This window comes from Abramis brama, assembly GCF_963993115.1.
Source record: "Abramis brama genome assembly, chromosome: 25".
In the NCBI taxonomy this organism is placed as follows: domain Eukaryota; kingdom Metazoa; phylum Chordata; class Actinopteri; order Cypriniformes; family Leuciscidae; genus Abramis; species Abramis brama.
Window position 1 is genome coordinate 17,825,984 of NC_139987.1, and position 23,384 is coordinate 17,849,367.

At 38.4% G+C, this 23,384-nt stretch overlaps 1 protein-coding gene across 1 annotated transcript; it reads left to right on the plus strand.

Moving 5' to 3' along the window:
- Positions 1-5,561: 5,561 nt before the first annotated feature.
- Positions 5,562-18,736, plus strand: LOC311076211 (hormonally up-regulated neu tumor-associated kinase homolog A-like). Its single transcript, XM_084104232.1, is given in 10 exon segments — positions 5,562-5,826; positions 11,354-11,646; positions 11,855-11,910; positions 12,938-13,073; positions 13,162-13,289; positions 16,141-16,267; positions 16,356-16,524; positions 16,618-16,771; positions 17,632-18,004; positions 18,006-18,736. Coding segments are annotated over 10 exon segments (1,905 nt in total). The 5' UTR covers positions 5,562-5,586; the 3' UTR covers positions 18,235-18,736.
- The last annotated feature ends 4,648 nt before the right edge of the window (positions 18,737-23,384 follow it).

Below are 23,384 nucleotides of genomic sequence, written 5' to 3' on the forward strand. Positions count from 1 at the left end.
GCTTTTGGCTGACCTATTGGTCGCGACTAAATTATCTATTGATTATTCATTCAAATGAGACGGACATGCTTATGCACACAAACGCGTTTTATGCAGTGATGTCATGCATATGATGTGGAGCGTTGATTTTATTTTATTTAACTAATCTGCTAATGCAATTCACCTCATCAGATATAATTACACTTATTTTATTAAACATTTTACTTTATATTTACCACATGTTATAGCTAGCTACATAAATTCATCCCCGTTGTATTATTTACCTTTAGTTTTAGTTTTACCATGCCAGTTTCTTTCATTTTCCCTTAAATGTATGTATTTCTAGATTACCTCACCCCATTTGTTTTCTGTAATGTCTATTTCAACACTTCAAGTATTTTAAATGGTGGCAATATTGTAAATGCGGACAGTCATAGGCCAGTCTTGCTTTATAAATGATGAACAAATATGACAAGTGTACCTTACGTTGCTTCATTTGTTTCCATTTTAATATTATCGTTGAAACAAAAAAACTGTATATCCTACAAAATGATAATCGAAAGACCACCAATGTCGTTTTAATTATTTCAATTATCCCTAAATTCCATTAATCATATTGTATCTTACATACATTGTGTTTTGTAAATGAATGCCTTGGTGTTCATTCGTTCATTAAAGTGTAATCTTTTAGCGATGACTACCCTGACATGATTAATAGATCTTCAGGACAATGGAAGGCTGGCTTTTTAATAATATTGCGTCACCACACCCCAGCTAGCCGGCAGCTTGTTTACATTACCATGCGGTCATGAGACGAGCGATGTACAGAGAAATTAAGGTGAGTAGGTCTATTGCGCTCTCTATTGGTAATAATGCGTAGGACAAGTAGGACTCTCTCTCTCTCTCTCTCTCTCTCTCTCTCTCTCTCTCTCTCTCTCTCTCTCTCTCTCTCTCTCATTCAAAGCTCATGTTCCCCAATAACAGGGAATTTTACTTTCTCATTCTCACCTTCATAATGACTGTCTTTTCTCTTTGCTTAACTGAGTGTTTCTTGCAGTAATATGGATTTGTACAGTAGTTGTAGTAGCACTAATAGGCTATTGACTCTGTACCCACTCTTCCTCTGCAAAAGACAACTGATGAGTCTAGTCTAAAGCACATTAGTAAGGCGAGAAATGTCACAAGTTAACTCTTGACAAAGCAAACCTTTGAATTGACCATTCCAGGTGACTACCTCGTGAATCTGATGAGAGAATGTCATGAGTGTGCATGGCTACTTTGGGAAATATAAAATATAAACCATATTCTGGGTTGTTTAACACTTTTTTTGTTTACTACGTCTCTATAAAGTATATTTATAATGTAAAATGAACATGGACTACTGTAATATAGCATTGCATATGCAGTATAGTGAATATTATCTGATTGCATTCTGTTCTGTCTCTAAACGTTTGAATGATTAAGGACACGGTTGTTCTCCCAACATTCGGCTGTACCTTTCAACCCGCCTCAGCCATTGTTTGAGAACATGGTGCACAATATTGGCCCTTATTTCATCAAAATCATGTCAACAATCTTGGCCTCTTCTACCTCTTCCACTGTCTTGCCTTTGTACCCTTCTACCACGCATCCTTACTCCTCTTCTTCTTCCTGGCTGTTGACCCTTTTTGTTTCCTTGTTGTTCTTCCATGGTCAGAATTTGTAACATTGTGTTGTGCTCTGTCTATATGCTTGCCAAATGAAGGTTCATGACATGCACATCTGAGCAATTTTAGAGAACATTGGTTGATGTAGCCCTTTACATTTCCCTTTATTAGTGAAATTCAAAATTCACCCCCGCAATTCATCAATTCAGGACACATCTTTTAAAAAAAAAAAGTCTAATAGAAATGTGTAGAAAATATGCTTGCCAGTTTATGGCAACTACAGTAGCTCAACCATTTTGTATTTAATGCATATAACTAATACCAAGATGTTTCAAGGGGTTAGAATATTCAACAGTGAACCAGTATAATATATTTTGATCAACATGACATAAGCAAGTGGTGTAGGAAAAGCAGACAATTGTCAATTGCATGAATGTACCAAAGCATTTGCAATGTGTCAAAATAATGAGAAATAATGAGAAAACAAATTGCAACAGAAGCAAACTCAACTGATTTTGTATCCTCAATATGTCCTGAGTAAGGAAAAAAAAGTCCCGAAGAATCCCATTAGGGGAAAGTTTAGAAAAAGACCCAAATATAGCCTATTCATACACCTATGCATTTTTTTTCTCACGTGAATAGGGTAACAATTTTAACCTTTAGATATCACCATGAAAATTACTGAGTTGATTACTTACATCAAGACAAACAAAAAATGTATTCCAAGTTTTTTTTTAAATTGTTTGTTAACATGGACAAACGGTGCATAATCTAATTACATATGTGCTAATTTGCATAAATACCACAACAGATCTAAGCATTGGGTATAGCCAGGTGAAAATGTCTTGTTGAATCTTGTTGACATATAACAGTAAAATACTTAATATTAAGGTCTAAATGGAACTCATTTAGGCTACCCATGAGCATTAATACATAGAGGCAGGAAGAAGTAGGCTACTTTAGAAACCAGCCTTTATTAATTTTTAAGAGATAGGGTTTGGGGCTGGGTCTGTGGGACTGTTTCTGGGGGACAAGTCTGAGGGAAGAACAGGAGACAATGGTAAGGAGAATGCAGAAGACAAAAGGTAAAAAAGTAAATCCCTCATGGGTAGCCTAAATGGGTTCCATTCAGACCTTAATATTAGGTATTTTACTGTTGTGTCAACAAGATTCAACAAGACATTTTCACCTGGCTATACCCAATGTTTAGATATGTTGTGGTATTTATGCAAATTAGCACATACATAATTAGATTATACACCGTTTGTCCATGTTAACAAGCAATTTCAAAAAACTTGTACATTTTTTGTTTGTCTTGATGTATTTTTTCAACCTTTTTTCATAAAATGACTGGACTATGATGCCAAGTAAATGTAACACAGGTCAGAATTGAACTGACTGGGAAAAAAAAGAATATAATTTCAACAAAAATGCTGAAAAGATGCAACAAAATGTGTAATCGAAGTCATTGTGTAATTTTAAATAACAATAAAGGGAAAAATAATTAAAATAACTAAACACAGAAAGTGTGACACGTTCAGATTGAGATGTTATTGAGCTGTTATATTGTTTGAGGAGTTACTGTGATATTGAATTTTATTTTAGTTTTTTCCCCTCTGTCATATTTTTTATGTTTTAATTTGGTTTGGTATTTCCATTTCAGAGTTAAATAATATAATAATGCTGAAACAAACCAAAATCCAAAGGATTAGCAAAAGCTCTAATTTAAATGATTGAACTACAAGTTAATACAATGAAATATCTACAAACTATAAACTATACAATTAGAATACAAGTATAGATAATTCAAATAACATTAGAGCTGAAAATAACACTTCGATATAAAAGATAAACTCATAAGGGATTGAGAACAAATCATTCATTTGTGCTTTTATTTTTTATTTCATTGTTATTGTAATTTTATTTAATCTACATTCAATCAATCTTTCAAACAAAATATAAATTGGTACATTTTCTAGTCATTGTCTGTGTTTATACGTGCCTTATAAATACTTGCCCTCTAGTGAACCTACCTTGGTGTTCCGAACTTCAGTGGATAAATATAGGTAAAAATATTAAATGTTACAGTACAGTGTTACAGTTAGTGGCAAGCCAGCCAGTATGGGCATTATAGTCAATTTTTTTATGTGTGTGTGAATCTGAAACTTTAAAGTCACAAGAAACCGAAATAAACTTAAAAAATGAAGTGGTGCAAATAGTGTCAAATAATATATATGGCCTATAATATGCATACTGCATTTCTAATAAACTCATTGTGGTGTAACTTCAGGAGGTCACAGTTGTTTTCCTCATAACTGCAAGGAATGTTGAGGCATGCAAACGAATGAAAAGGTTGTTTTCCTTAGAACCCATGTATGCAATTTGCATATTAGCAAGAATAGACTGGCAAATCCTGTTTTGAGCTACACTGTTGGAGGTTTTGTTTCTGCACTTCTGTGGAAAGCAGTGTGTCACGAGGAGAATGCATCAATAATATGCTAAATCTAAACACATTTTCATGACCACTAAAAGATTCTGTGATTTGTACTCTTGACACACCTGTAATTAGTCGTGTGGATGGTTACTATATGTCACCAGGTAAAGAAGATGAAGACGAAGGAGAGTTCAAAAAGGTTTCTTTAAAAGTAATATGGTGAAATATTATTGCAATTTAAAATAGGCTATCTGTTTTCTATTTGAATATATTTTAAAATGTAATTTATTTATGTGATGTCAAAGCTGAATTTTCAGCATCATTACTCCAGTCTTCAGTGTCACATGATCCTTCAGAAATCATTCTAATATAATGATTTGCTGTTCAGGAAACATTTCTGACTGTTATTAATATAGGAAACAGTTGTGCTGCTTCATATTTCTGTGGAAACCGTGATATGTTGTATTCAGAATGGTTTGATGAACAAAGTTAAAGGAACAGCATTTATATGAAATCGATTTTTGAATGCAATAGCCACCCCAGAATTATCACAAAATAAAATATAGATGTAAGCAATGTTTCAAGTAGGCCTACTGCTTTTCAGCAGTGGTGCTTCAATGTGATGACATAAAAAAATAGTAAACTGTAGTAAACTGTATCACATGTTGTACACCCTCAAACTTTTTTGCTACACCGAGTTAATTTATCTCACTAGTGTTCACTGGGCAGGAAAGTAATCGGTGTATTTGTTACGTTTTGTGCGTCATGAGGTCAAAGTTTGATTTTGACAGAAGAGAATGTATTTTGACTAGAGTATTTTATTTTGACCTGGAAGTTTGAGGTTTGTGCAAGTTGGTGTAAAGTTTTGAGATAATTGTGAGAAAATGGTGAGTAGTTTCATGAATTGTGTGTTAGCAATCAAGAAGAACCGTAATAACTAGATTGAAAAGTTTGAAATACAAATTTATACTGACTTGTCTTAAAGTCAACTTAAATTCTTGTTTAAAACACATAGATTGGCCACTAGTATGTGGTTGGTAGGGTGTTCTGGGTGACCACATAGACATTCCCATCTAATTTCTTTCTAACGTTAGGAAATTCTAAAGTTTTTGTTGCTCTTTAACTTGCACTAAATCATGCGATTTACCATCCAAGCAGTATGTAATATTAATAAAAAAGGCTTGTCTTCTTTAGAGATACAAGCTCAGAAACATTTAGAGTCTGTTGATGTTTTTCATATAGAGTACCTCGATGAAATCAAAAATGAAATTTTGTTATTTAACAATAACAGTATATAACAGTAAAGATGATTAGGCTACTTTGTAGGCCATAAATCCAAAAAACTACGCATTTGCTCTTGCTTTGGTGTTGCCACCCTATTAACAATTTTCTAGATCCGCCCCTGGGTGGCGCGTGTGTCAGGTTAGTATAAGGGACAGGAATTCAGATGTCTCATTCTCATAGAGCTCTTAGTAAGCAGTAGCAGTAGATTCAGAGGATATCGGGTTTCGTTCAACAGGCGCAGGGATGCCCGATGCAGGAACAGACATGGGTACGGACAGCGGGAGGATTTTTGGGATGAAAGCTAAGGCTCCCGTAGCCACAGAAAACATCCATCCTTCGTCTCTAAGCAACGGTCCTCCAGCTGACATCCTCCAAAACTTTTACCACACGAAAAGAGTTGGGAATTATCTGATCGGGAGGAAGCTGGGAGAGGGGGCGTTCGCCAAAGTGCGAGAGGGGCTTCATGCGACCACCGGCGAGAAGGTGAGATTTGTAGATTTTATAATATTTATATTATATTAATAATATATTATATTATATTATATATTATATTATTATAATTATATTTGAGATTTTATAATTCTTTAAGCACGAAACTTGTTTTAAAGAGAAATAACAAAATAGAAATTGGTCAAAACCCAGCCAAAACCATGACTTAGGCTAAATGCTGTTGTAGGCTATTTGTTATTTCCAGTGAAAATGTAAAGTTAAAAAGAGAAATAACATCTGTCTAAATTGTTTTGGTCAAACCCCCCTCAGTGTAGGCCTAGTCAGTGGTAACGTTATACACCACGAGTTGAATTCTCTATTGTATAGGCTACTTCCCACTAAACATTGGACGTCGGATAGACGTGCAGATCATGTCTATATTGGGTCCGTCGGTCCATGACCAATTCTGGACATCTATTCGACGTCCAAACTAGGTCCACTATTTGGACGTCCAACCATGACCCAACTTGGACATCATATTGACGTTCAACATTGGACCTTTGAACTGGGTAATTTTTTTGGACGTCATTTGGACATCTATGACAGGTGCAGGAAATTTACATGATTACTAGGGGTGTAACGGTTCACAAAATTCACGGTTCGATACACTTGTGTCACGGTTCGGTTCGGTACGTTTTTGATACAGCAAAAAGAAAGAAATGCCAGGGAAATTTCCTTGATTTATTTTTTTTTTATTCTTTTTTTTTATTTATTAAAACTAAAATCATAAAGTATGATTTTTTTACTTTGAGCAATTCTAGAGCTATAATTGACTCTTCTTAGGAGCATATAAAACAAAACAGCTCCTTGGAAAAAAATAAATGTAATATTGAATTAAATGAAATGTAAATGTAAAAAATTAAATGTACATTTGATGTTGGGCAATGTTGTGGTCGCGCCGGCGTCTCTTACATTATGAGCGCGCTTGCCACGCGCAACGCGCCTACATTTGAAATAATGAAATTTTGGTCGGCAGGAAAAATGGTCCAACGAACCGTTTGGTTTGAAAATGTGTACCTAACACCGAACCGAAAGCCTCGTACCGAACGGTTCAATAGCCTACGAATACGCGTATACCCCTGATTTCTTTGTAATATTTTTATTTTATTTACAAATATCAACATTGTTATTATCAACATGATTAATACATATGAATACAGATTATTTATATTTAAGATCATTTTCCAAAAACATTTGATCGTCTCAGCATCAGGTGATAACCATAACTGGAGACGAAGCCGTCCTAAGCCTTCTAAAGAAGCCGCTGTTTGAGCGCACTGAGCTTATTGTTTGGAAAAGACTTATCTAATAAAACACACGATCCACAGCAAGCCGACCCCGTCTCCTTCCTTCTTCCCACAAACGAACTTTTGTGGACGGACGTCAACATTAGACGTGCGGAAGACGTCGGAAAAAAGACGTCATCTGGCGTCACAGTCTGCACCTTCAGGGGAGCAAAATTGGACGTGCAAAAACGACGTAGAAAAGACGTCGTTTCGACGTGTCTATGCGCAGTGGGTTGTTATTTAGTACAATAAAAAAATAAATTTAGTACAATTTAGTAGGCCCTACTTGTTATTTAGTAGGTTACCTACCCAAGCGTATCATATGGATGTAAAAACTCATTTTCGCGATATAAATTTCACGATAAACACAGTGCTATAGAGACGCATTTAGTGTGATCGGGTTGGAATCATTAAAAAAATATATAGTCTATTGGTCTACTTTATTTCACTTCAGAATTCTAGATCTGAGCTGCAGATAAACGAAAAATATTTCGTTTTTATTGACTAGGTCCTATATCTGTTCCGTCAGATTTTGCGCTGCAAAACATTCATGAGTCATGATGACAGTTGTTATCGTCTTGTCCATGCTGGAAAATAATCATGACCACCCGACATGAATTATATAGCTATAGCCTATATAGCCTAATTTTAATATCACGGCCATCAAACCATGTGGATAATAAAACGATCACCGAAAATCATATTGGACGGGAATTAATGTAAACACAGATATCGGATACAAGCCCTGTCTAAAGTGAGTACAAACAGATCGTGCCAAAAAATCGGATCTGGTCAAAAGATCGGATCTGTGCATTAAATGCATGCAATCCTTGAGCCTGCTTTGCATTCAGGTGTCTATATTAATCTCAGATTACAGATTAACACGATTTATTCTTTATAATTTTATATACCAGCAGAATGTATCTTCAATATGTGTTTTACTTAGAATTGATATCTGGTTTATGACAATATATATTTATTAGTTATTGTTTGTTGACTGTGAATATGTAGCCTAACTTCTTCTATGAGTAGCCCAGGGTGTGTTTTTCTTTTTAACTGGCTGCTGTCTTCCTTTGTATTATGTTCTATTGTGTGAAGCTTCTATTTGCATATAGGCTAGAAAAAAAGTAGTTTGCTTTTTCATTGAGTGAAATGAAATATCTTCAAAGCATATCCAAGATTTGTTCAGTCCTATTGCCCCCTTTCACTGTTGCTGTGGGAAGGAGTAGAGGTCTGTCCCGGGCAGAGCTGGGTAGATTACCTACAAATTGTTGTCGGTTACTGATACCAAATTACATGACAAAAATTGTTAGAAACATAATCCTGTCAGCCAGGCGTCGGTTGTGTATGCACAGAGACTAAAGCTGCGTTTACACTTGGCATTAACATGCGAACACCGTGATCCGATCAAGCAGATCGGATCATAAGCCAGTCAGGACACGGTGCGTTTACACCTGTCCATCAAGTGGCTTCTGTATCTGGATCACAGATCGGATCTCGCTTTCCCGCGAAAAAAAAAGAAAAAGGATGGCGCCGGTGCAAAGTCGACCTGATGTGGTGGGTTTTCTTTTAAAAACAGTTTTCAATCGGGGTACATTTTACAAATCTCGCAAAATGAGGAGGATGAAGAGGCTGCCGTAATGGAAACGGTACAGAGAAACGTATCCGAGAACTTCACCAGCTGTGGTGGGAAAAATGAGAGTTCTTTACAGAAAATGAATGATTCTGCAACTTTAGAGTGCGAAAGCAAACATTTCAATATATTTGCGATGTACTTCGCACTCGACTGTATCGCAAAACCACACAGCTCTCAGTTCCGGAGAGAGGAGGGGGGATAATGACAGTGGGCGGGGTTTTGTGTGAGGTCCACCTGTGAATGCAGACACGATGGCTGGATTGCGTTTACATTACACTGAGATCCGATCACAATACGTCCTCGACTACCTCCGAACCTGGACACGCTGATCGGATAACATTCCGATCAGAAGCGCATTTACACTTGTCTTTTCAATGTGTATGTGGACAACAGCCAGATAGCCTACAGGTCGCATGTTAATGCCAAGTGTAAACGCAGCCAAAGGAGCATCAAAATAAATGTCTTTAAAGGCACACTATGCAGTGTCCGTTTTTCTCAGACAGCGACCCCTAGAGTCGCTGTGTTTAGTACTTGTATTTAACGTGTTTTTTTATTATTTGTATTTATTTATTTTTATTATTAAATGCTTGTAGAAGATAAAAGCAGAAACAAAACAAAAAAACACAAAAACATTAACAACAGCCATCCTCATTGTCATTACATTACAACCATACTCCAGAGACCCTCAGTCCAGGCTAAGTTCCTTCAGTCGTTCAGTCCAGATTAAGTGCCAAGTCCTTAAACACACTTGTATTTAACGTGTCGTAAATACCACTCACGCAGAGCCGTGTCTGCACCATAGACAGTAAAAGAAATGGACAAAGCGACCCCATAGATTTCAACGGAGAAAAGTGAAGCAAATTAGAAGCACTCACTTCCTGATGGCTGAGCGTACTGCGCAGCCTCAAACTGAGCTTGACGATGTAGATGTGATGTGAGCAACCTGTCTGACAGTTGTAAGTCTTCTAGTAGCTGTGCCAAGAGAAATCTGAATCATTCCCTTCCGAAACTTGCAGAGACGGAGAGCGTGAGTAGGAGCTGTCCATGAGCTAGGAGCAGGAGCAACTCTCTATGGGCTTCTCCCTTGACTTTATCGGACTTTATGCCTCCACGTCCCCCCGATTGCCTGCGAGCTTCTCTTCCTGTCTATACGGTAATTTCCAGAGAGTCGCGTGGTTATGACGCAATCGTTAGCCTATTTTTACAAAAACTGCTTCTACGGGGCCATAACGTAAGATACAAGGTAATGGAGCCTTTTATACATTGTCGTGATTTTTTTAGAAATAAACAATGAAACGCAATTTAAACGCCTCAGATGTAAAGTTATTCGTTGTCAAAGTGACACCAAAATGAATGGGAGTCAATGGAATGCTAACAGCAGGGGATGGCTTGTTAGCCAATGGCGGCCCTCGGGGATGGTGCGCTTTCTGGATGCTGGATTACCCCCCTGGTCTGCACTCTTCTGACCGCGTTTTCTTCGTCGACTCTGCCATGATTCACTTATGAAATGCGTGCTAGTGTCTTCCATTGAGGCTGCTTCATATGTTGTTGATGTATGTGACGTCGTGCCGTAAAGCAAGTTGTGTCGGGGTGCCACCTCTCAAACTTGCATTGCTGGTTTTGCCAGCGGAGCCTTTTTTATCATGTAGAATTATTTATAGAAATGCAGTGCATATTTGTTTTTTTTACAATGGGGCTATTGAGTTGCACTATAGCTTATTGATTTGAAATGTTGATAGCTAAGCCTGATTTGAAATGTTGAATTGAATTCACAAAAAGACATTAAAAAGTCAGTAATAAAATAAGAACAAATAAACAATTTACAAGCAGTAGCACAAATAAATACAACAGAATAAAGATACAAATAAAATGTTTTAATGTTTTTTTGTCAAACAGTATTATTGAGGTAATACTACAGAAATTGAATAAGGAATCAAACGTAAAATAATACTGGATTGTCTTCCATTAATAAATTAAATACAGAATAATTCTTTCAAATAAACCAACAAAAATTCAAGAGCAGTGAGTGTAATGTTAATCAAACAACAAAAAACAAAAAGAAAATCAGAGACAGCATGCAGGATTATTTATTGGCTGTCAGTGTCACTTTAAGAACGAATGGACGGATCCAATATACTGCATGCATGTTCTTTTTCACCTGCTTACGTTAAGAGAAAAACGACTGTTTACGTGCCTGCTGGTCAAGACGGTAATTTTGTACACACACTTGTGAGTATTTGACCATTTATGCGCAATTTGGTATTAGCGAGCTGTTTGTGAGTGTGCATGAGCGCTCTATCTCTAAGAGAGCGCGCGAGTGCTGAGTGGTTTAAACACTGGCAAGACTTTAAAAGAAATCCAAATTATAAACTTTAGTGACTACAATCAATCATTTTTCCTTATCCCTCCCCCACTGAGTCCTCAACAGGAACTCGGGTCAAACATTCAACCCTGGAGACGTGAGGAGACAGACTGTCTTAGTCTGGCTCACCTCACCTGTTCAGGGCTGTTAGAATTATTCCATACATAAGGAGACCAATAAACAGTCCTGTTGTGTTTTCTATCTTGACGAAACTTCCTTTTTATTTACTATTCACAGGTGGCGGTGAAAGTGATTGACAAGAGAAGGGCCAAAAAGGATTCGTATGTCACAAAGAACTTGCGGCGTGAAGGGCAGATTCAGCAGATGATCCGACACCCACACATCACCCAACTGCTGGACATCCTGGAGACGGAGAACAGCTACTACCTCGTCATGGAGCTCTGCCCTGGTGAAAACCTCATGAACCACATTTATGAGAAGAAAGGGCTGGATGAAAGAGAAGCCCAGAAATACCTACGCCAGCTAGTCATGGCAGTGGAGCGTCTACACAGGGCTGGAGTTGTTCACAGGTGAGAAACAAAAAGTCACAGGGTGTGAGGTCATTGATAAGGAAACTTTAAATGAGACTTTCCAAACATTAGTGAATTCATTCTGAAAACTAAGAAACCATGTGTTAGATACTCTGTAATGTATATAAGTCTTTATTAGAGCACAATGGGCAGTTAAATCTTTTTAAGAACTATTATGGCATAGTTTATTTATAGTTATTTTCAACAGAGACTTGAAGATTGATAACCTCCTACTTGACGGACAGGACAACATAAAACTGATCGGTAAGCATTGTCTGAGATTTACATTATGCAATGTTTGATCCTCCTGATAGGTTTACTTAACATCACAAAGTCACACTAATAAGTCCTAAAGCAGCGGTCGGGAACCTATGGCTTGTGAGGCACATCTGGCTCTTTGACAAAAATCATGCCGCCAGGTCTCTCACCTTTTACCAACAAATGGTTGATAAATATTTGACCCACCTTATCAGCTTTCTGCATAAAAAGCAGCCAATTACAAATCCTTTGTTGTACAGTCTACAGAAGGTAATGAAAAGTTTATCATAACATATTTCAAGTTGTACTGGCAAAAGGGCATGTTCAGTGCTGTATCATGATAGAAATCAACGGCAAACCACTTATGTTTCTATGGTAAACTAGAGCTCCTGCACTCAGATTCAAGCAGCTACGTAGCTTGTTTGTGGTAATGGTGAAAAGAAAGATTTTTAGAGCAACAGCGAAAATGTATAAAAATATATAAAAAGTGCCTGGACAGAAACATATACTTTTATTGAAACTGGTGCACTGCTGTACCAAGAGACATCTTGAAGCATTTCACCGGGTACTTTCGCTTTTGCCGCATCACAGACACCTTTTATACTTAAATATCCTTAAATGTCCTTTTATACACCAATTATAATATGCATTATATAATATATAATATATTTATAATTATAAAAATGCATTAACCAAAAACGAAAAAATGCATTTTCTCTTTGGTCAAAAAAGGTTCCTGCCCCCTGACCTAAAGTGATGTGACATGAAAGTGTTCATCTGTAGCATGTGGTGAAGACTGATTGAGTAATCAGTATCTCATTAAAACCGAACGACCTCCTACCTCTCTGTTAAACTGTTGGCAAACACATGGCCTTTATTTAGCAGTTGTGTGTGACAGACGGGGTTAGTGTTAGGAAGCCATATACACTTTTGCATTCCTCCTAGTGGGAAGGTATTTAGAGTCAATCCCTCTATGAGCCAGTACACATAAACATTGTCTTATACACAACCCTCTCTCTGTTTCCCCATACAGATTTTGGCCTCAGTAACTGTGCGGGAATTCTGGGATACTCTGATCCCTTCAGCACACAGTGTGGCAGCCCAGCATATGCCGCACCAGAGCTTCTCTCAAGGAAGAAATATGGGCCCAAAGTGGATGTCTGGTCAATGTGAGTTTGCTAAATGTGAAACACCATGTTCTAAGCTCACATTGAGTAATTTTTTTCTGGATTTGACCATGTATGTTTTTGATTGTAGAGGGGTGAACATGTACGCCATGCTGACTGGTACCCTACCATTCACTGTGGAGCCATTTAGCCTGAAAGCTCTGCATCAGAGGATGGTGGACAAAGATATGAACCCTCTACCTCCATCTATCTCTTCAGGTATTGACAGAACTGCATATCTGAGATTTTCAAAAAGATATTTATGACCACAAAGATCACATCCAAACAGGAACAAGTGTCACACCAGAATGTGAAGTTCTTAATTTATACCAGCGTTTAGTTTCTCCACTGATAGGAAAAGGACAGCAACCACTTCTTGGATTTATACAGTTTATTTATATAACAATTTACTCACAATAATAAAATGGGCAACAGAAATACTCCATACTCCAAATCCTATCCTACATCAGTATATAAAATCAGCAAAGCATAAAAATAAAATGTATTAAAAAATGTTCGACTTTAGTCAAATCCCAAACCACATTCAAGGTCTATTGGCCTTATATGGAAATCCGACAGACGAGCGGACCGCGGAAGGGAGTGCTGATTCAGATGAGGCAGTCTAGTTAGTCCGTCCCTTTACGCAGCTCCGTGATCCAATATAAACAGCGGCAGCACTGAGGAGTAAAAGTAGCCCTTAGTCTCACGCAAAATACTAGTACAGCTCTCTCGCACACACATAAGTTGATAGGCAGGACAACTTTCCTTTACTTAGCTCAAATCAGGCGTTGAATCCACCGCATGAACCTCTGCGTCCCTCTTCTGATCCGCTGTAGAGGAATACACAAAACCCTCAGATCGTAACACACACAGACATGGATCACACGCACCCAAAACACCGGTAAGCTGAGCACTTTCCTTCACTTATCTCCACTTATGCGTTGTAATCAGATCCGTGCCCACTGTTCGTCTGGCTGTGACTTTCTGTAATCAATCGCAACGATCGGTGTTCCTGCCCGTAAGTTCAGCTCGCGGTGTGCGTGCGTTCCTCTGCACACCTTCACTCTGCCCCCGCGCTCTCTTGTTTCTCGCTTGCCTTTTCTTATACAAACTGCCGCACCTGTCCTTAATTAATCCATTAGTCCGAGCAGCGCTGCCAAATGCCACCAATGTCAAAGCAAGAGGGTTGGGTCTGTCAATCATAACTGTTCGGGAGTATTTAGACCCACACATAAGCAACCAGTGACACAGCAATAAGTAATCAAAATACACACACAAACCAAATAAATTACGTGGGTGAAATAAATGACACACAAAGGGTTCAATACTATAGACAGACAGATGTTCCACATTTGACACAAGCAACTATTACATGCTGAAAATTAGCCTGTGTACTCCTACCAATTACGTTCTGATGGGTATCATGCTCCAAAAGTTGAGCATGAATGCAGTCTTTGTGAGACTGTACCGTTTTTTTAGTCCAGTATGGTGCTTTTGAATGCTTAATTGAAAAAAATAGGGATGGTCTGGTGTCCACTGGTGTTTTAAATATTTTAGGAGATAAAAGACAAATCTAATAAAGCAGTGAGTCTTCATGAAACATCTAATTTTCTGACTTATGTCACGCTATTTTGTAAACCTGTATTCCATAGAAATACATTTCCGAGTGTCAACACCATTGCATGTGTAATCTTTTTATTTTTATGAAATCATTATATAGGTCATCATTTAGATACTTATTAGTTTTTATGTCATCATATTGAGGTTTTCCATTTACCATTGTGCAATTCTCCTTTAACTTTGTTTTTTATTTGACTATTACGCATGGTTCATTTTAATGGCAACAAACACGTATTCAAAAGAACACAGAGTCAAAATTCTCAGTGCAAAGCCGTCAGCTCATAAACAACCGTTTACTGCAAATATGCCAGACAAGTGGCGGCTTATTTTTCAACCACAGGAAAAAACGGTTTTATTCTCTAGAAGAAATTATAGGATCTGCTTTATTCAGATTTTTTTATACTATCTGTAAAGACGTAAGGTATTTCCATAGCATGTAGTTTAGTACTCGTCTTATTATAGAAAAGAATACTGTAACAAGGTTTAATAGTTAGAGAAGGAGGAGTTGGGAACCAGCGAATGTTCAACATTACTTTAATATCATAAAATAAACAAACACAAAATAAAAGTAAAGCGGGAGCACCTCACGGACGACTGCCACACAAACAACAAAACACAATGTAAATATCCTCCTGGTCTGGTCCTCTCTCGTCCTTCACTGTCATCATTCTTACTTCTATCCTTCCGGTGCTCCTCCTTGAGAAACTCGAGGCTCAATAGCAGTTGCGCCACCAGCCTCGCTCCGTTCCCTCGGCTCCGCCTTACTTGCTACAAATACCATTACCACTGTATTACACTGAACGAAAATATGCAAGCAGAATTCCAGACCGTTCCATTCCACTGTTTACTGCAAATATGCCAGACAAGTGGCGGCTTATTTTTCAACCACAGGAAAAAACGGTTTTATTCTCTAGAAGAAATTATATTATCTGCTTTTTTCATATTTTTTTAATACTGTCTGTAAACCTTCCAAAGATGTAAGATTTTTGCATGGTATGTAGTTAAGTAGTCATCTTACCATTGATTAGAATATAATAGAATACATTACCATTGAAGTTCACTGACCTAAATGATGCAAGCAGAATTCCAGATAAATTCTCTTGAAAATGATGATACACCCAACATTGCTGTTAATCACATTCTGTGGACTTTTCCATTGCATTACACTTACGTGAGCATTCTCAACAACAGGTGATTCATTCATTCATTATGTAAAACCATAATTTAGCATCTCAAGCACGCAAGGCTGTGCAGTCATCCCTTGACTAATGCTAGATGTAGGAGAATCATAATGGCCACAACATTATATGCTTGTCCTGATAAATAATGATTTATTTGTCCTAATAAATAAATTAAACCTAGAGACTGACCAAGGATGTGCTTATAATTTTCTTGTTTACTTAAAGTAACATTGCACAAATTCCTCACTGCTTCCTGTCTGTGTTCACAGCTGCCGTCAATCTGCTGAAGAGACTGTTAGAGCCTGACCCCGACAAGAGACCCAACATCCACCAAGTGATGACCGACTCGTGGCTGCAGTTGGGCAACCCTCACACTGGAGTTCCTTACTTAAATAGGTTAGTCATCTAATATGCTTTAAGCTAAATTGCTTTTATTACACCTTTTATGACATTGTGACCTAAAACATCTCCTTTTAACTCTCAGAATCCACATTGAGGAGATCAACCATACGGTTCTGCTCCACATGACTGAGAAAATGGGCTACAAACACAGTGAGGTGCTGAGTGCGGTGCTCACTAACAAAGCTTCCCACACACTGGCTGTGTACTTCCTCCTCAACAACAAAATGAAGAGACTCTCAAAAGAGTACAGGGTAGGTTTGAGGAACCAACATCTACACGATTATCCTTCATAGAACCTTGTCAGATGTGTTTCCTGAGTGTTTAACATACTTTCTTTCTCACAGGAGAAACAGTACAACATGGAGAAAGAGAAAAAGAGCAAGCTGTTTCAGACCCAGTGGAGGAAGCACATTGAGAAGGTCACGATTCCACCCAAACAGACACCCGTCTATCTCGCTGTGAGCAAAGGCCCCACCAAGGAGAAGAAACAAAGAACTGGTAAGTGCCAAGACTATATACACAGTTAAACATAGACATGTATGAACCAACCATGTGGTTAAGACGTGATCTGGCACACAATTGATGCGTGACTTAGATGTATGTGACAATAATTGACAGAATGAGAACAAATGGTACATATACAATGGTATAAATTAAACCGTTTTTTAATATAACTCTTTGTTGAAGGCAGATTTGGAATAAGCTCTGTTGCCTGAGGGATAATTCCATTTTTTTACTTGGCAAATAGGTTGACAGTAAATCAAACAAATGTAAAACCTTCAGGGCTGTTCAAGATCACCAGAAAGATCAAGTTGAAGATTAAAGATGACTTCATTAGGCACATGTAACAAATGTATAGAAAAACCTGTTTCACACACTCTCTCTTGCTTGTTTGCCAAGTCATGTGACTATATTGAAGTATTTCAAGCCTCAAAGATGCTTCAACTCCACAAACTCAGTATAATGTGTGAATCATACAGTTGGTTGAAATTTTCACTTAGGGCGATAGTTCACCCAAAAGTGAAAATGTATTCAGCCACTCACCCTGAAGTCACTCCAAACCTGGAGCACAAAAGATAATTTTTCAAAATATCTGCTTGTTTGTTTGTCCATACAATGAAAATCAATTGGGTCCAAGGCTGTTTTGCCTGACTTTCATTGTATGAACAAAAACAGTGGAAACGTTCAACAAAATCTTTTCTTAGTTTAAAATGTAAATGTCCAGCACTAAATTACAAAATACTTTCCTTAGGCCATCAGACTTTCTGCATGACAGTACTATAAAGATATTTGCTTGTACAAATAAAGACATGAGTTGGATCTGCCCTGAATCAAACTCTTTCTCCTATCAATTTCAGGTCTTCTGAAAACTGTGACTGGAGGTTTTAAAGATGTCTACTCAGGACGTGGTAGTTGCATCACATCCTCCACTCTGGAGTACCTGGAGATCCACCCCCTGTTCCCGAACAACCCGCAGCCAGCCCATCCTACACCCGAGACCCAGCCGCCCCAGAAAGACAGCTCCAAAGAACCCTCAAAAGCTGTCAACATCCCTGTTCGCTCACCTTCCTCCCTCTGCGCTCATTTCTGGGCTTTCGCAAGCAAGGAACCAAGCAAAGAAGCTCCTCCATCACCATGGTACAAACTGACCAACGGAGCACTTTCTCCGCCTCGACATGTGTCTGCTTTTCAACCTGATAGCTCATACTTGAAGGCGGCCACGATAGCCAGGCGGCGGCAGCCCTCCCAGCAGCGGGGGTAGTGAAGAACCCGACAGCCCTCAGCACCGCAGCAAGTTCCCTTCCATGGGTATCGGGCAGATTTTAAAGAAAAAGCTGCCGCCCTTCAGCTTCCAGCTGCCCCCGTTCAGGCCAGAGCCTGCGGTGGAAGTGGAGTCTCCAACTCCCTACCATATGCAAACTCTGCTCTGCGCCTCAGGGGCTCTCAAAACCCTGTGCTGAGGATTATATAAAATCATTTGTATGCAGTACCGTATTCTCTCATCAACAAGGCTTGCAGTAACACGCAGAACAGATACATTGCTAACCCCACGGAGAGGCATGTCATACACAGCTTGCAGAGAACATATAGTACACATACAGCAGCACGTTCAACAGGCTTCTAGTTCAAGTGCCATGTAGCAGCTGTGCCACAACCTTTAACGCACAATTCTTCTGTGAAACAAAGCTGTCACTGCCCACAATAATGTGTGTACTGATATATGTTCATTTACAGTTAAACATCAAAGACTGTTAATGAATGGTTGGAAGGTTTTTTGATAGTGCACTTATTTGAGCAAACAATATTAGTGATTTTTAAACTCTATTTTGAATTTTTTGGCATTTAAAAATCAGCATATTTTTTTCCCAAAGCGATGTCAGTTTTTTAGTGACATGTCTTGTTATAGTGAAGATAAATTTGAAGGACTTTAGTTTTGTATTGATATGCCAAGTCAAAGGATATTTTAATGGTGAAAAAAAAAAAATATATATATATATTATGTATGTATATGTGTATGTATATGTATATATGTATATATATATTGAAAGATTGTTATTTGTGTTCTGATATTTCTATTGTAATGCAGTATGTATTACTTTTTTGACACAAATAAATGCACAATACCAAAATTTCAGTTGTACTTTTTTTGACTATTTTTTAATGGTAGTTAAAAGAGTTTGTCACAGAAACTAAGTCATTTACGGAGAAACAGGTAACCTGGTGTAACTGTGTGTGTGTGTGTGTGTGTGTGTTAGCAGCTCCGATTACCTCACACAAACACGCACTAAAATGTCAGAAACTGTTCTGCCTTTTATGTTTAAACCGGAGTCGAACAATGATGGAGAGACTCAAGAAGTGACGACATGTAGAATGCAACAGGACGTTTCTGAATGGTTAGTTGATGCATTTATGAAGCTGATGTGGAGTTAACTATATTCAAGTCATTGATTAGCATATTCTTTCATGATTATCTATAAATTGCTAGTGTGGGAACTGTTGTAAGATGCCTACAGAGTGACATGCTATTGCATTTGTGTTACGTTAAGTATTGCAATAAATGTGAAAAGATGGATGCGACAGCTTGAGCAGACTCACAAATGTGCTCTACTACAACAACTCTTCCTCTTATCAACACTGCTTGTATTACTGTGGGCGGGGTTTATTTAATTTTTGGGTTTGTGATGTCACTAACCCGTGAGGAAGCTTGTGTAGTTCCTACAAGCCGTTTGTTATAGTCCTTACAAAGTGATTTCTGTAAAAAAAAAATCTCACTTTGCTTTGAACTAGAGTCGCAACTTTGCAGATGTTTGTTTAAACAGCAACATAACACACTAACTAAAGTTAGAAAAGTGAAATTATAATCAACCACCCAACACTCTATTATACACCCTCTTGTGCCCCTGTACAGGAAACCAAAAAAAGAGGGTGGGGGTAGAGTGACCCAAATGCAGTCTCTTCAATCCAGAGAATGTAAAAAAATATGGACATAGTGTCTGTGACATCACCTTAGACAGTATAAGAAATGGACACAGCGACCCCATAGACTTCAACGGAGAAAAGTGAAGTCAATTAGAAGCACTCACTTCACTTCAAACTGAGCTTGACGACGTAGATGTGACGTGAGCAACCTGTCTGACAGTTGTAAGTCTTCTAGTAGCTGTGCCAATAGAAATCTGAATCATTCCCTTCCGAATCTTGCAGAGGCGTAGAGCGTGAGTAGGAGCTGTCTATGAGCTAGGAGCAGGAGCAACTTTATGACTCTCTATGGGCTTCTCCCTTGACTTTATGCCTCTATGTCCCCCCGATTGCCTGCGAGCTTCTCCTCCTGTCTATACGGTAATATCTCTACTGTGCGACAGAGTCGCGTGGTTATGACGCAATCGTTAGCCTATTTTTACAAAAACTGCTTCTACGGGGCCATAACGTAAGATACAAGGTAATGGAGCCTTTTATACATTGTCATGTTTCTTTAGAAATAAACAATGGATAAATAAAGTCTTTAAACGCCTCAGATGTAAAGTTATTCGTTGTCAAAGTGACGCCAAAATGAATGTGAGTCAATGGAATGCTAACAGCAGGTGATGGCTTGCTAACCAATGGCGGCCCCCAGGGAAAGTACGCTTTCTGGGTGCTGGATTACCCCCTTGGACATCACCCGTACAGTAGGTTTCTGAAGAGCATTTTTGAAGCCTAAAGTGGGCGGAGCCGGCCGTCGCCATCTTGGCAGCGCGTCAATCCCCGATAACAGAAAATGGGCAAAGAGGCGGGACGTGCGTGGAGCTGAGGAGTCTGGATGCTGAAATTCAGACCTTAGTTTCAGTAGTCATGTCAAAGCAATAACTAAATCAGCATACTATCATCTGAAAAATATTGCAAGAATTAGATGCTTTGTTTCTTAGAGACTTGAAACTTGTGCATGCTTTCATCACCAGCAGGGTGGATTATTGTAATGGACTCCTCACTGGCCTTCCCAAAAAGACCATAATATAGTTGCAGCTCATACAGAACGCTGCCGCCAGGATTCTGAGCAGAACCAGAAAATATGAACATATCACACCAGTCCTCAGGTCTTTACACTGGCTCCCAGTTAGATTTAGGATTGATTTTAAAGTATTATTACTGGTATATAAATCATTCAATGGCCTAGGACCTCAATACATTGCAGATATGCTCACTGAATATAAACCCAACAGATCACTCAGATCATTAGGATCACATCAGCTAGAAATACCAAGGGTTCACTCTAAGCATGGCGAGTCCGCTTTTAGCTATTATGCTTACTGAAATTCAAAGGAAACTGAAATATTTACCAGGGGTAGGTTGTAACATGCTTCATTGATGTTACAACTAACCCAGAGTCTTGTATGAACTAGCTCACTTTACAGCTAACAAACAAAACATTTGCACTAACAACTTGCATGTAAATGATCTACACAGACACAATAAACACAATAAACTGAGTTTAACAACAAATCAGAAATTGCCTGTACAAAAATAAATGAAGTAAAAAAAACGTTCTTACTTTAAAATTAGTTTTTCTGCTCTAAAATCTGCTGTGTCGAGCATGTATGGATCAGGTGATTTGTAACTTGTTCCTGATTGGAGAAAGTGTTACAATTAAGCTGTGTTACAACTATCCCGGTCTCCCCCTACATCTTGAGAAGTGCCCAAAGTTTAATCTCAAGATAAAAAAATTATATATATATTAATAGCGTAGCATACTTTAATTTACAAGGTGTGTATTGCTGTTCTTGTCTTCCAGCAAATCAACTAGCAATGTTTTGGTAAGGTTACCATGGAAATAACTATGTAGTTTTGGCAGGAATTATTGTTAAAAAATGGTCAAATATTTATCATAGGGTTTATTCACTTCTTGTCTCAAACTCAGGGCCACCATGTCCAGAAGAGCACATTCATATCTCATAACAGCAGGCCTTGCAGACAGCTGATCTACAGCCCATTTTTTTTACACATCCCCAATTTAATACACAAGTCATCTTGGTATATAGCTGCCAATAATTCATGTTGAACTCGCTGAAAGCAAATTCACATTAATTGTTTAATTTTCTGTCCACTGATAATGGCATTAATATTTGTCTATGTTTGTTTTCTATTTTAAGCAGTTGACTTTTTTGCGTTATTTTCCAAAGGCTAGTGTTAAGTATCATTTAAAATATATATATGCAATGGCTCATTTGCATTAAACATTTACAGAATTATGTATATATTATTACAGTAACATTGAATAAAATATTAAAGGGATACTTCACCTCTGGAAAGATGAATGTGTATTTAAAATAGGTCATTTATGTAGAAGAAATGTGAAGAATTTTTGGAATTTGGAGCTTTCTAGACTGAGAAAAGCCAGAAAATGTATTTTTGGCTTGTGGATGAAAGACAACAACTCCCAGAATGCACTTGCTTCGCTGCCCTAGGAGGCCACTCCCAAGCCACGCCTACCGGTAAGAGATTGCAGTTGAAATCAACAAGGTTAGGCTACTAGTGAGTCTGCCTGGGATTTCGAGATCGCCCAAAATGTCCAGGATTCGGCTTTTGCGTTCTACAGTCGCCATTCATCATGTTTACTGTGGCGAGCAGGACGAGGCTGGCCGCGGGAGAACGGCACGAGGCCAGTGGCGTCATTACTGAGAAGCACCGGTCTCGCATCTCTCACGGAGGAGCGGGAATTTTGTTAACAATGTTAAAATGCACATCAACCGATCACTTGTTTAGCGTTCATGTAAACACTACATTCAGATTCACCAATCGGAATGAATTCAGTTAGATTGAAACAAAAGGTGTGCATGTAAACAATGAAAGGCGACCACAGAAAGCAAAAGCCGAATCCCGGACATTTTGAACGATCTCGCCCGCCGGACAAGTCCGGGAAAAGGAGGATGGTAACCCCTACTACTCAGCTTTCTCCTACTACTCAGCTTTCTCCACAGAACAAGAGCCTGCTAGCTTAGCTTCCAAAGAAAGACGGCTGACACTGTGTGTACATTCTGTGAGTGAGATCCCACCCTCTATGGGCGGGTTGAAAACATGCGGAACAGCTCCTCCTACTGGCTGTAGTCTTTAGCCTCTGGCCAGAAAATCCTCCGATGACGCAAAATGACGATTTTTGCGTCATCGGAGGATTTTTTCCAGATAAAAAAAAAAATACATAAATCTCTCCTTTCAGGGGGATATGAGGGTGGAAAGCACGGTAATTCGAAAATACTACAGGTTTTCTACTAATACAAAGCTTAATGCTAAATCCTGAAGTATCCCTTTAACAGTTTATATTTCCACATCACAGAAAGTAATCCTCACAAGTTTGACCAATGTTACGATCTCTTCTGAGTCGCAACAAAAATAAGGGAGTCACCACACACCATAGCTAATTAATCAATGAATTTATTAAACTCGTGTAAGACAGGACGACATTAAGGATCAGTATAAATGACAATCAGTGTGTTAGTTGTTGTGTGCAAATGTATATCACTCATGAAAAGTAACAGTCCAACCATCCCAAGGGAGATGGAACAAACGTGGCGGCGGTGATCTCCCATATCCCTCACATCTCTTGAGTTCTTTGAGCCGACAAGAGTTCCAATAAAGCACAAAC